At 27.7% G+C, this 15,247-nt stretch overlaps 1 protein-coding gene across 1 annotated transcript in view; it reads left to right on the top strand.

The window, feature by feature from the left end:
* The first annotated feature begins 45 nt into the window (after window positions 1-45).
* Window positions 46-15,247, top strand: part of LOC132940102 (uncharacterized) — a 44,282-nt gene continuing 29,080 nt past the window's right edge. The window contains 7 exon segments of the mRNA XM_061007522.1: window positions 46-577; window positions 2,082-2,191; window positions 3,139-3,338; window positions 3,537-3,725; window positions 3,787-3,936; window positions 4,871-4,967; window positions 6,861-7,025. Of these exon segments, the coding sequence (XP_060863505.1) occupies window positions 429-577; window positions 2,082-2,191; window positions 3,139-3,338; window positions 3,537-3,725; window positions 3,787-3,936; window positions 4,871-4,967; window positions 6,861-7,025 (1,060 nt within the window). The 5' untranslated portion in view covers window positions 46-428.

Here is a 15,247-nt window from a genome sequence, read left to right as displayed (position 1 = left end):
TAAAAGCAAAAAAAAAAGTTAGACAAATTAAAATGTAAATGCCGTTAAAAATATTGTACAACACAGTCATATTATAAATGTTGAAATATGTTTCAAATACAATTTTTACCGTAAATTTGTATTCTATTTACGCTGTACATTTGAAAATTTTAAAATATCGTCTTAGAATCAACAATTGTTTTGGATACACTGTTTGTTTTTTATATTAGGCGCTTGTTTTTCAGTCTTTAATTTTTACCGCAAATTTGCAAAAGAAAACTACTGTTAATCTCTTTTCTATGACTGTATTATAATTATAGTGTTAATGTTATGAGAAATAGGAATGAGAGTTAAAGTAACGTACTAACTTTTCTTCCATTCGTTTTTATAAATTGATATTTTGAATTCGAGCGATGTTTTACTAGTGTTTAATCCCAATAAGTTTCATCATGGATGAGCGTTGGCAAACATTTTTTGACAAATTTCCAGAGACAGTGACTAGTGAACAGTTACCCGTTAAGTTACCTAGATTTGACTTGGATCTATGTGATTTAGCTGGAGCAGCAGCCGACTGGTGTCATCAGTATTTGAAGGACAGGTAAGATGTTTTATATGCAGGCAAAAACTGATTTAGTGGATAATTAAACATGTGAATATTTTTGCTCTTGGTTAGGTTCTAAACAGAAAATTATATCATTTATAATTATACCAATAGTATGATCCAAAATTCATCAATATCAAATATGGAACTAATTTTATCAATAACTTTATGCCTTTATGGTATAACTAGATGATGTATACTGAGTAGATGCTCAGGTTAGGGTTTGGATAGTGGGCGATAGAGCTAAACATATAGCCCGTAGGCATGTGAGCCCATCTTAATTTCAAATTCATAATTTGTATAGATTTAAGGAAGAAAAAAATGCTGCCAATGTTTTTGAGTCCTTTATGTTTCTAAATTGTATCACCCTTAGGCCAAAATATGATGAATTAGCATGTAGATAAATAATTAAATTAATCTTTGTGTAGATACTATTATATAAAATATAAAAAATAGCATCTATTTAGTTTAAGTTACTTTTAAAACCATTTTAGGACCCAGGTGGACCAACGGTCTTCAGCTCTAAGAATGTGCTAAAAAGTCTGACTTAAATAAAACTCAAATCTAACTAAATATTATCTTTAGAAACTTAACAGATGCCCCTTTCAACATTTCTAATCTTGCACTTTATATATTTAATCTACAAATAATTCCAGATTTCCAGTTCACAACAAAGTTACATTTTCCTATAAAATATTTCACAATACCTATACGTCCTACACTACCCCACCACTCTAGCACTCTTATTAAAAAAATAACTGTCTTTTACCATTCCAAGAAATTCTCCAAGATGCCTAACACGCATCGGTATTACAATTTTCTAAATGGCTAAAGTAATATAAGTGTAACATTTTCCCACTAAATAATTATTTGAAATAGATAGTTTCACCTGTATATGTTTTACCCCTTTCATATTTACTTATTATTCTCTACAAAATAGATTGCAAGTACTAAATATTATATTATATAAATAAAAGAAAAATTTACTTCTTTATGATTTTAATCAAATTTTAATTACAGTGGTCAGTGACATACACGTTGACTGCCACTGCGTGCTGACACAAATTGGCATCATGATGATTTATCAGCAACGCATTTGACACCATTTAGAGCCCAATACATATATTAAGTATATGGTTTATTATTCTCTACGCGGGCTGAATGTTATTTTATTATTATTTAGTGCGGACAAATCAAATGTTTTAAAATATGTATTTTAATATTATGTCGTTTGGACGTATGACCATATAGGAGCAGTTTTTTATGTTATTTTCAGAAGACTGTTGTTTTTTTTTACTTTTATCATACGCACTAGGTAAAAACGGCAAAAAGACATACACAGTCAACGTGTTAATAATGATTTTTCCTAATAGACAATTTCTATAGTTTGTTTTTAATTTCTTGTTAACAGGCATATATTTATAGTCAACAGTGAACAAATTTATATTCCCTGTTTCCTTTATATTATGAACATTTTATGACTATACATTTATTTTTACAGAAAATGTCCAAGTGACCTCATTGTATTTTTGACTCAAAAAATTATAAACAATCTTAGAGTCCAGTGGGCAGCTGAACCAAAACTATTTGGATACCGACCTGAAAAAGAAGGTTTGTATTATATTATTGATTTTACAATGGTTTTTATTTTTATTTTTATTTTTATCCTGTATACATAATTTCTACCAGAAGTAGTGCTTTTATTTCAACATATTGTATCTTATCTTTTAGCAAATTGGATCAAGATGGTACTTTAGAGAGGTCATTTTTCAATTTTCTCAATAGTTATTTAATGCCAAAGGAAAAAATTACAAAAAAACAGCATTCTAATTTCTAACGCTTTGTTTATCACCATAGAAACGAATAAAAAATAATAATATTATAATATTAATTCAACTTACAGGCCATAATAAATAATAACATTATAAAATATCCAGACTGACAAACCGTCTCTACTCAGAATTGTTTGACTTATACAATGATATTATATCATTGAATTCAAGTTTAATACAATCTATTATACATTGACCTACTTGTAACCTACTGTACAGCAGAGCAACATCCACTTACCCGCTTTTTTTTTTCTTAATCTATTAATTTATAAGTATTAAATTAATAATAATTGCCTTTTAATTCAATAGGCGACTTATTGGTCGTTATTACCTGTGTAGTTATAAACTTAGTCTTTATGATTCCAAACATTTTACCTACACTTGTGACACTACATTTCAATGAGAATTAAATGTCATCTTTTGCACATCCTATTTGATTGCCATTCTCAGTCTGCCAAAAGTTTAATTTGGTTCGATTCCCTAAAGTATCTTTAACATTCCTTTCAACCTTCCATCTATCTTTTATAATAATTACATAATGCAATATAATTATAGTCACATTTATTTTGATTGCTGACTTTATTATATAGTAATTTAATTTTTGTTTAGTTGTATATAATTATAATTTCTGAGGAAGTACTGGAAGTCAATAAAAAAAAAATATATACTTACAGGTTTTAATATCTGGTATTTAACCATAACATTTTTTTTTAATGTTTACATTAGATTATCAGGCATTATGGTTAATGCAGAGAGTTATTGGAGAATTAAATAATGTTTGTTTAAATCATGCTACTGTTATTCCATATCATCAACCCATATTAACTCCTGTCTGGTGGTCATCATTTGTGTTAAAAAATATCAGAAGACAAATGGAAGATTATATAACAGTTGTTCCTTATTTTCATACATTGTTTGATGTTAAGGTATGTATTATGATACTACATTATATGCAGTAAACACTAATTAGTAAATATCATAAAAAAAACATTTACAAATAACAAACCCATATAAATGTTTGTATCAACAAAATGTTTAAAATATATGCATATCTATTATAAATATATTCATTTTTGATATGTTTTCTTCAAGACTATTTTAAAAATATTAAAATTGTGTGTTAGGATTTTGGTGAAGCTTCTTTTTATGCAGTTTATGACGGACATAATGGTTTAGATGCTGCTGTTTATAGTTCAATGTATTTACATCAATTTTTAGTACAGTCAATTCAGTATCCAACTAACCCAGAATACGCACTGTATGAAGCATTCTTTACTACAGACAAAGGCTTTACTCAAAAAACAGAAAAATATGTAAATTTCATTTTGTCCTAGAACACATTTAAGATATTTATTAACTATACATTTTTTTCAGAATTTAGTAAGTGGTACAACTGCTGTATGTGCATTATATAGGCAACAAGAGAAGAAACTTTATGTTGCATGGGTTGGTGATTCAATGGCTACATTGTGGAAAAATGGAACTCCATTATGTTTAGTAAACAAACACGTTCCCGAAAGATATGTATGTTGTTATTAATCATAATACATTTTTTTTAGGTACATTTCTGAAAATTTTGGTCTGTTATAGAATTTAAAGTATTTTTTTTTGAATTATTCATTCTTTTTATTTCAAAATGCCAACAAAAATTCTTGTATATTGACAGGTGACAGTGTCACAATAAAGTAAAATTAAACTATTCCAGCAATGCCTGAAGAATTTAAAGCATATTAATTAATTAAGTAGGTTGGCTATATAGTCAAAAAGCACACTATTGATAATCTAAGTAGTTACAATTACTAACAAGCAACAAGCTCAGAGAATGTGTTACAAATTAAACTTGATTATATATAGCTCATTTAACTGATATATATATAATATTATATTATACATTATTATATACATGATAAAAATAATGACTCGATTGAGAGTATACCTTGGAGCAGGCATGTCAAATTCAAAGTATTAACTAACAAATATAATGAATAGTTTACACAAATGTATTGAAAAAAAAACATTTTATGGAATTTTTTAATTTTATTCAATGCTTACAATATTATACAATACTTATTCAATTAAAGTTTATCAGAAGTAAAACAGAAAAGTAACACAATGTATACAGGTCACTAACATAGTTGTGACTAGTAATGAAAATTTCATATTTCTTTTTACAATTAATTGCCCATTAATATTGTTACCTGTGGGCTATTACAAAATGAGCCGAGGTCTGGATGTTTGACATGCCTTCCTTAGAGTAACATTTTCAATCACTGGGGGCTCTTATGCGCTGGGACGTACTGCTATCGGTAATAAAATGTGAGAAATACTGAATTCATTATCTTACCTCATCTTCCCATGTAGTGTTTAATTTATAAAACATTATATTATTGTTTATTTCTATAATAAACATGTTCATGAATAAAAACAAATTTCTTGTGTCTTATTACTTTTATTTTAGGATGAAACCCAAAGAATAGAGAATGAAGGAGGAATAATATCGAAATGTCAAGGTATTTGGCGAGTAGATGGTCAGTTGGCGGTATCTAGAGCTATAGGTAAATCACATATTTTTAAATTAATATAATATCTGTACATAATCTATATAATGTTACTATACTTTATACGTATCAATGAGTTATAACAATGAGTAGTTGTGTTTAAATTTTTTTTTTTCTTATCTTAAACTCTGGCATCTATGGCCATTAGATATATAGGTTGTGTACGTTTTTAATGTCGGTAGGGAGAACACGTGTGTGTTGGGTTTGGCAGAGTTTTTGATTGGGCACCTGTAGGTATCTGCCATGCCTGGGTGGGGTATGGCGGCACTTTTTCTCCGGACACTGTGACTTGCTCGAAGAAAAATGCTGCCCGTGGCCAAGGAATCAACCCGGCATCATCTGCGTCGCAACCGATGCCTTAGACCGCTCGGCCACTCCGTCCCCCTTAAATTATTTTATTTACATGTATAAAGCAACTTCTACATTGTATGTTAATGGTTTATCTTTGTTTCAAACAACAAACATATTCTTAAAAATGTTCTCTTTCTTTAAATCTGTAATTAGATATTATAACAATTCATGTTTTAATTTTAATTTTAGATTTCTATTTTTTTTCACATAAAATATAAATTTTAAGAAAATAAATTGCATGTAACTTTAAAATTATAGATTTATCATAATATAGCCCCAAATAAAAGGTTTTTGAGAATACTTTTCAAAGAGACCATTAAGAAAACATATTCAAAAAGAGAGAATATTATAAATAACTACAATCTTTTATGTAAAGAATTATATTATTTATTTTATAGTATTACCTATTTAAACAAATATTAATAATTTGGTGGATAATCGAATATTTATTATAACAGTCTTGATAAGTAATAACATAAAAAAACAACTGGGAACTCGCTCCGGTAGTAGGTTTTGACGTTTCAAGTGTACCTTGTCATGTAATAAAATTGAATTTTACAATAATTTTGTCAATATTTAATTTCAATCGCTTATAAAAAAAAAAAATAGTAACTATATTTTCAATGTTAAAAACAGGTCATCAGGAACCTTCAAACATTGTACACAATTTCAAGGTTTTTGACTAGGTTTTGAACAAAAATATTATCATTTATCAACAAACCTTAATCAAAAAAAAAAAATTAAAATTTTCATTAATAGATTAAGATAAAACCATAATAATTTGAAAACTAAATCATGTCTAGAAATTGCTAATATAAAAATAGCAAGTCTCTACGGACTACGATCTCTCCCTTTTTGAGTTTGGCTCAAATTTTGTCCTAAATTGAAGTTAAATATTCTAGTTTTCCTCCGTTTTTTTGATAGTTTCCCATTAGTTTTTCTGTAATTTTAAAAACACTTAGAATTTTTTATCAATTTTGATGCTTTGATTTCAACATACAGTATCTAATCTTTTAGCAAATTGGATCAAGATGGTAGTACTTTAGAGAGATAATTTTTCGATTTTCTTAATTTTTATTTAATGCCACGGGAAAAACCACCGACAAATTACGAAAAACCGCTAAAAACGGAATTTTAATTTCTAACGCTTTGTTTATCTCCGTAGAAACGAATAAAAAATAATAATATTATAATATTAATTCAATTTACAGGTTATAATAAATAATAGCAATATAAAATATCCAGACTGAAAAACAGTTTCCGCTCGAAATCTTTTTTCTTTTACAATGATATTATATCATTGAATTCAAGTTGATTACGTCATTCCATTATACATTGACCCTTTTGAACCTACTGTACAGCAGAGTGACATCCACTTTCCCGCCTTTTTATTTTTTTAGATTATGTTAAATTATTATTATATTTTGATTATTTTGGGTTTCAAAATACCATAATATATAATTTTCCAATAGAAGGATGGAAAACAATGATATATAATCATTGTTTTGCTATAAAATAAATATTGTTAAAATTTTTTAGGCGATGTTAAATACAAACCACATATTACATGTCAACCAGAGATAAGATCATTAGTTTTAGATGGAAATGAAGAATTTCTAGTACTGAGTAGTGATGGTTTTTGGGAGTATACAACACCTGAAGAAATATCAGAAACTATTTACGACGAGTTGCTTGAGACCGACGGTGAGTGAAATATATATAACATATAAGGGTGATTTTGTTTGGTTTAGACGTCCCTAAACTTCATTATAATGGCAGTACATAAAAGGGCCCTAGTCAAATGTCATTGCTTTTACATAAAAGATAAATAGCTATTTTTGACTTGTACTCCACACAAAATTGCATTTTGGTAATAAAAGCCAGTATCAATTGGGAAGGAAGGGTCCATCCCTTGTATATTCTGTATAAATCAATACATGCACTAAGTACTTAGTGTGTTTATTAAACATTCTTATATATTGACTTTTGTTGTGTTAATTTTTTCATTAGTTCGATTTTTCAACTAAATTACAAGATAAATATTGTGGTTTTTTTAAAGGATCTGTTGCACAGAATTTTCACCAAATAACCTTGGTATGTCCTTGCTTGATTATTGCGGGCCGCGGGGGCATTCAGACTATACATTATACAATAACTATCTATATAGTCCTGTGCACTAGTCATGTTGATCGTTTTCCTTCCACGTAGAAACAGAGAGCATATAAGATTTTTATTGTTATCCCCCACCTAAGCCTGAATAATTTACCACTGATTTTTCCACAGAAATCTTTGTCAATCGTCAAAATGACATTGGTCAAATGGTATCAAAAAGTGTTTTAATTTTTACATGTTTTGTTTTTGTTATAATTGCATAATACCTACCTATCTTATATTAGTGATTCTTCGTTTATTCATTAGATTTGATGCGTAGTTAAATAAGTAATTTTTTTTAAGCGTATTAGGTGACATTCAAATTTTTACTTTTAACAAGAGTTTCGATTTAATATCGAAAATTCAACGGTAGCTTAAATGTTCCAGTATCTTAATTCTTAAGGACTCAGGTATTTACATATTTAGATTACATTAAACGTATATGATAAAATTGTATTTGTTTTAAAATTGTACGAATTGTATAACTTTTTCCGCTTATTTATCGTTATCATGTGGATTAGCAGGATGTCCTGGCGTCCTGTTATAGAGCTTTTAATAATAACTTTTTAACAGGAACCGTTAAATGATGTTTTACTGCTAACTTTAGATTTTGATAGAATTTACAAGTGTGTACAACTTTGTGTGATTCGAACACAAGTTCTTAAGAAAAACATGTTTATAATATATTTTTATTGACCTGTTAAGTCGTCCATACTTAAATGATTTTTAAGGCATCATGAGAAAACTATGTATGTTCAAGGTCAATTCGTAAAATCTCTATTATAATTGGTCACGCATCATTTGTGTTGTATAGTTTTTCTATTATATTTTTTGTACAACCTTCTTGTTATACAAATTTTAACTCTACATTTTCGTTTGCTACTGCGTTCCAGAGACTCTAAGTAAAAAAATTATCTTTCTGAGTTTTTCGTTGAAATTTATTTTTAAACCTCAATTATGTAGGTACGTAAACAATCATTGTTTTGTTATTTAAATCATACAACCATCTCTATTTAGGTAATATTAGCAATTAATAACTTAAATTAATCAGCCTGATTTAACCTGTAAGGGTTATGTACCTATTAAAAAAAAATAATATATTTCATTTATCATCAAATATTTTTAAGTGTACAATTCAATATTCAAGTACGATATTATTATTTGATTATTATGGTTTGAATACCTTCCCTCCCAACCGTGTGCACGGCGCGCCGCGTAGTGCGCGGTTTATTAACTACGGAGTAACGCGCAAGGAATCGAAATAGGTACCTATAACACATAATGTAACATGTACCTACATATTTTAATTGTTATCCAAAATTTAATAATAATAATTACGTCCAATAAATCTTTTTACGAATTTAGTATAGTAACCTAATTGACAGGATGTCCTCCAAACGCGATTGATACTATCTGTGTTTTTACCACAGGAAGTGCGCATTGTGATTTGTGACTACCCATATACAATATTATGTACTGTATATACTATATATACAGACAGACGGGCTATAGTGGCTTGTGAGTTGTGGTTACATAGGTTATCGAGGAAATCCATCTTTTTTTATGTAATTTTCACGAAGTCCAAGTTTTTTTTTCAATCAATACAAATATCAAATAATATAATCAACTTCCCACGTTAGTTACAACTTACATATGTATACTGGCTACTGGCTAGGTATCCATATAGGCTATATACACTATAGGTATATAGTGTTATTTTATTAGGATTTATTAAGCGATTAAGAGTACAATAATAATTAATAAGTACCACTGTACCAGAAATTTCTAAATAATTATGTACCTATTCAAGTATTATTTTATTTTTAATGAATTTCTGTAATAATTTGACAATTATCAAAGGTGTTCGTCGATATATCTAAGTTTAGAAAATAGAAATATGCATTAAACAGAAGCACCAGTGGCGGACTAATGATTTCGTCATTGGAGGGGAGAGGTTATGTGGCTGATATGAACTACTCCTTAAACATAAACACTGTGGATTAAATAAGTACATACAAATTACGGCAGTTCTACGACTATAACGACTACTCTTATCAGGAGTTATTTTGTTATTTTAAAATTCTAAGTATATTATATTGAAACTTAAAATAGTTATGTACCCCAAATTACCTACTTCGTCCCCAAGTAAATAGATAGTAGGCAATTTAATATTTCCTTTCATGTACCAGATGACAGATATACTAATTTATACTTCGTGCCTCGAGAGAATGTGGTTACTTCACGCAAAAGACTTAAGCCAATGAGTTTTGGGTGGTTGCGGCGGGGTTCGAGTGTACTACGCATTTTGGATGGTTTGCAACCACATTATTTTGCCGAGCGGAATATACTTCAACATTATTCGGCCACCGTTGAGTATTTTAAACAATAGCCGCAGAGCAGTGAACGTGTGTAGGTGTTGTAGAGAATAGTATATGTGGTATAGATATATTATGTTGTTTGTGGTTACTTAATAAATGGGTATACAGGGTGATTCTTTTAGCAGTTAACACTTAAATTCTCGAAATGGATCAACGTTTTTAGATATTTTTTTTTATACAATTTGAAGACAATAAAACAAATTCTTTTTTTACTATTTTTAATCGTTATAATTTTAGCTATTTTTACTTTTTTGTATGATACAGAATACATTTTTAATTTCATCATATACTACGCTACATAGAAATTTATTTATGAATGAATAATTAACTAGTGACAACCCCTGTTATAACTTATAACTTACGAGGATTTTAAGTTTGATCAGCGGGGTACCCTTTTGCTGCTCCACACCACTCAGTTAAACTTTACATACTTTAATTAATTATACTCGATTAAAATTTAATTTTTATACATATAGATCATCAGAAAAATATTCTGCCTCGAAGTCTGATGAAATAAAAAATGTATGCTATCATTCAAATAAATAAAAACTTAGAACGTTCTTACAATTAAAAATAGTTGAAAGATATAATTTCTTTCAAAAATTTTGTTTTGTCATGCATATAAATATTATTTTAAAAACAAATATTTTCAAAAACGTTAGTACTTCTCGAGATAATGAGTGTTAATCGTTAAAAGAATCATCCTGTATGTATATATCCTTTAGGTATTTATTTCGTCAGGCGACGACAAATTGTACTAAACACTACATTCCCTTGATTAACCCGGATATCACGTACTTAAAACTGTATATTATATTGTTTATTTCGGTAAATGACCTCATCATACGCTTAGGCACGTTTTTTGGATGCAAATTTTTTCATCACTTTTTTACCAGAATTTGTTAAATATCTAAATTTTATAAGTACTATATAATAGTTAATTGTGATTATAGAACAACAGTGTTTTGCTTATATTATTATATCTTAAGCTATATATCAGAATTTGTATCATGTAATATATTTGTTTTAGACAATCTTCGTTTAAGATTCATACTTTAACGAAAAGTAGTAAAATTAGTAATACAATTTAAAATTGTATAATTTAATAATCATGTAGGTACTAGTACATAGCGCCAGTAGAACTAAAGTTTCTTATTGCTTTACCGACATAATACATATTTTATAATTTTATAGTTGTTATTATAATAAGAGTACAACACTATAAATTATAACAGCACAATACAATTTAAACAAAAATTACAAGGATTTATTTGTATTTTTAAAATGTCTGTGTGGTTAATAAGTTAATATATTAATAATTTGAACTATTTGAAGTGTTTTTCATTTACAAAATAAAACTAATAATTTCTAATAGTTTAATATTATTATGTTGGTAGTATTGAAATTAAAATTAAGTAATTGCAAAGTGCATAACTGTCAAAAGTATTCAATACCTATCCCATATTCCCATATTTATAACAATTTAAAATAAGTAATGCAAAAAAATGATTACCTTGTCGAAAATTCTACTCTTACAAATTAATACGATTACGTAATGTATTTATTTTTCTATATCCAATAATCGATGTACTGAACAATAACTTTTTTTATACATAAATATTTTTTACATTTGTAGTCAGTGGTGCAGCCCATTTCGCGTGTTGGTTCTTGTGGTTATAATCAATAAAACTATTTACATATATAAATAAGATTGTATAGTCTGTGTTTGGTTCATTGTTTTTCTATCCTACTCATTTCTATTATCTTTCTCTTTTGTTTTAACTTTTTCTATTGTGCAATGAATGAATTTATTATTAATGCTGTTGCGCATTGTTTTGACACTTACGTTTTCGCATATCTGACGCTATAAGATTTTTAATCACGTTTACAAAGTTTTTACAGTTTCATTTTGTATCATATTATATGCTTTTATTTTTAGGATTATTTACTGGTTGTTTAATGTGTCATTGCAAAAAAACGATACGATCTATTTGTACATAAAAAAAATCATACACTGTCCGCACGCAATATAAACAAACACCTTCATGATCCATGTTAATAGTATCCACGATCGTGACTCATGCATTCGAAATACGAACACCCTCTTTCTCTTTAACAATGACGTCACTTTTCCGTTCATATGGCCCCTGGGTAATTTGTTGTTGCCGAGTGTCCCCACTGTACAAATAGATCGTTTGATCAATGAAATAACGTTAAAATATAACTATTGAATCTAGGGTTATTTTGCTTGAATGTTTTTAACTCTGACGTTATTATAATATTCATAAGACGTGTCGTATATGAAAGATATATGTTGGGATGTTGGGTTTTTAATTTAAAAGTAAATTATGCTACCTACAATTGGTCGATTATTTTTCTCTATACTTATGTATGTGTGCATGTATGTGTATATATTTATATATAGAGAGAGAGATATGAAACTAAACGAATTCAAAAAATTACAGTTTACAAATTTGTTCAGAATAATAAAATAAATTGAATAGAATTTAGAAGTATCACCATATATCATACTAATTATGACTTATGAGCCCCTAGCTAGTTCTAGTACGGCAGTCGTATACTCGTATCATCCTCAAAATGTTTATACTTGTGCACGGCTAAATGTATTTCTTCACTGATAAAGTTTCAGTTTATAAAATATTAAAGGTATCAATAATTATTATAATTTATTAGTTAATACGTATTCACGTATTTAACTCTTTAAAAATTCGAGTAAATATTTACTTATTTGTTCATGATTTATTTTACATATTATTTTTATTTATGTTGTGTTTATGGCACATTATCAAATATCTCATCTTGGTTCATGCAATGATGCTATCTTTATGGTTGTTTTTTTCTCCTCGAAAACTATAGTAGAATGGAATTTCTCCCTCAATCGACCAAGTCTATATTTACCTCGTCACTTTTATACCATATGTTGTAATGTGGACGGTAGTTATACAGTTATACAGCAAGCAAGTTCTTACATGCGTACATGTATATTTCGAAGTAAAAATGAAACAGTAGAAGAGTCAAGAGACTCCAGTTCGATTGTTCTATTTTAGTCCTGTCTACGTCTACCCAATGACATTCAAATTTTAAATGTTTTATTTACTCCACGGGATTCAATGAATTTAATGTTTCTTCTCTCTAGTTTAGTGGAGATTTTCAAAAACATTATACGTAATCTATATTTAGAATTATGTTTAACTATGTATAAGTACCAGCATTGGCGCATCTAAGGCTAAAATGTTGGGGGGGGGGGGGCAATAGTCGCCACCTGATATTACATGAAAAGTAACCCATGGGGTGCACACACCCATATAATATATTCACTTAAAAATATAAAAAATTATACAAAACAAATATTTATTTACTCAAGCATAATTTTTCACAATAATAATATATTATTTGTGTCTAATAGTTCAGTGCATATACTGTACAATTATGTAATATGTATAATACGTAATATGTAATAATCGTAAAAATGTACCATCAAAAATCGTTTTCTTAAAAAACAAATACAGGCATACAGCTAATAATATATACTATAATTATCATAGTCAATATAAAATAATTATGAAATAAAAATAAAAATTAAGAATTACAGTTGAATTTTAAAAGGTAAATTAATAATTTAGGAAACTATTGAATAATTTATTTTGTGGGCCAACTCCTAGTTGCGCTTATGGGTGCCAATAACTTATACCATTCTACTATCAATGCGTTGTTATTGACTGAAATATTAAAGTAATTATAATATATTATAATATCATTCCATACTATTTTTTCGACCTTAATTATTTTAACCTATAATACTGCTAATTGCAAAATCAATTTTCAATAGGCAATAGCTATATTAATAAATTATAAAATACTAGCTGATCCCGTGCACTTCGTTGCCCGTTAAATGTATCAACTCTATATGACTCAAACTTTGTTCAATTCGTTATTTAATAGGTATTCGGTATATGGTGTTCAATATTTATCTTAACTTAAAATCTTAAAATCCTATTCTAACCTAACCGTACTAAAATCCGACGAATAAAAAAAAACCAAATTTAACCCTTTGTAAATTAACCTATCTTCTTCCCTGAGGTCTAATCTACCCACAAACATTAATTTATATATATATCTAACTATATAAATACAGAGACTTTAATTATACAGACTAAACTCTGGAACTACTTATCAGATCTTCTTGTATATATTATATGGTATATTGACAAAAAATAATAATACAAATCAACAAATATGCTCGATTAACTAATAGCAACCAATATATTATACACCGTTGGATTTTCCTAAAATTGTCTTTCGCATAAACCTTCTCCGTGAAATACTCTTTCGTTAAAAAAAAACAAGAAGATCTGATAAGTAGTTCCAGAGTTTAGCCTGTATAGAGATTTTCATTTCACATTTTTAATATTATAAGTTATATTTAAAAAGTAAAGCAAATATATTTTTTCTTTTATTATTATTAAAAACCCATGGCAACCATTTATAAACAAAAATTTCTATCTAAAATCTAAAAATTCCCGTTTGAGCACCTCCCGGGGTTGGTCCTCTCCTTTTTTAAATTATCCTATCTTTTAAGTTGGACCAAAATACACACATTGTAAAAATTTCATTAGGATCGGTCCAGTAGTTTCGGAGTTTATCCTGGATTCTTAGAAATAAAGGCTGAAAATCCGTTCCGATTAGATTCGTTTTTTGTATGCTATGATTTAATTCAAATTTAAACATACATTACATTGACCTCCTACTAAATTACGAGGTACATTCGAAACTTATAAAGCTGAGTAACTTCCATGAATTTTTTTTTATTATTTTAGGTATCAGTAAAATAATTAAACCAATAAGTAAATTCCTTGTTTGCTCAGAATCTATAACAAACAAAATTATTTATAATTGTTTGTAATAATTACATATTTTATATTATAAATAATAATTGCATATTAGTTATTAATTACTACACTTATATTTCATGTATAAATATCTATTTTGCTTCTAAATATCACTAAGTATAATAACCTTTTTTAATTAACTATATAATTGTTTATTTTTTATGATTTCAAATTAAAAGGTAATTGGATGCAATAATTACATTTTCTAATTAGCGAAAGTAGTATAACTAAATATAATTCTGTTGGACAATATTATATTAACATATTATTTTTAATTATTTTATTAAAATTTCTTGTTTTAAATTACATCTACTATATAGATTACATTACGTTATAACTTATAATATATATATATATATATATCAATTTTAATATTTCAAATTGTTTTCTTTAAGTTTCTTGGTGTTTTCATACACATATTTACACACACTAACACCTGCAAGTTTTTACAAAAATGTACAATGGTCTTGTTATTTGGTTGTAATTC

The sequence above is a fragment of the Metopolophium dirhodum genome, chromosome 3 (genome assembly GCF_019925205.1).
Source record: "Metopolophium dirhodum isolate CAU chromosome 3, ASM1992520v1, whole genome shotgun sequence".
Taxonomy (NCBI): domain Eukaryota; kingdom Metazoa; phylum Arthropoda; class Insecta; order Hemiptera; family Aphididae; genus Metopolophium; species Metopolophium dirhodum.
This window is presented reverse-complemented; position numbering and strand designations above follow the sequence as displayed.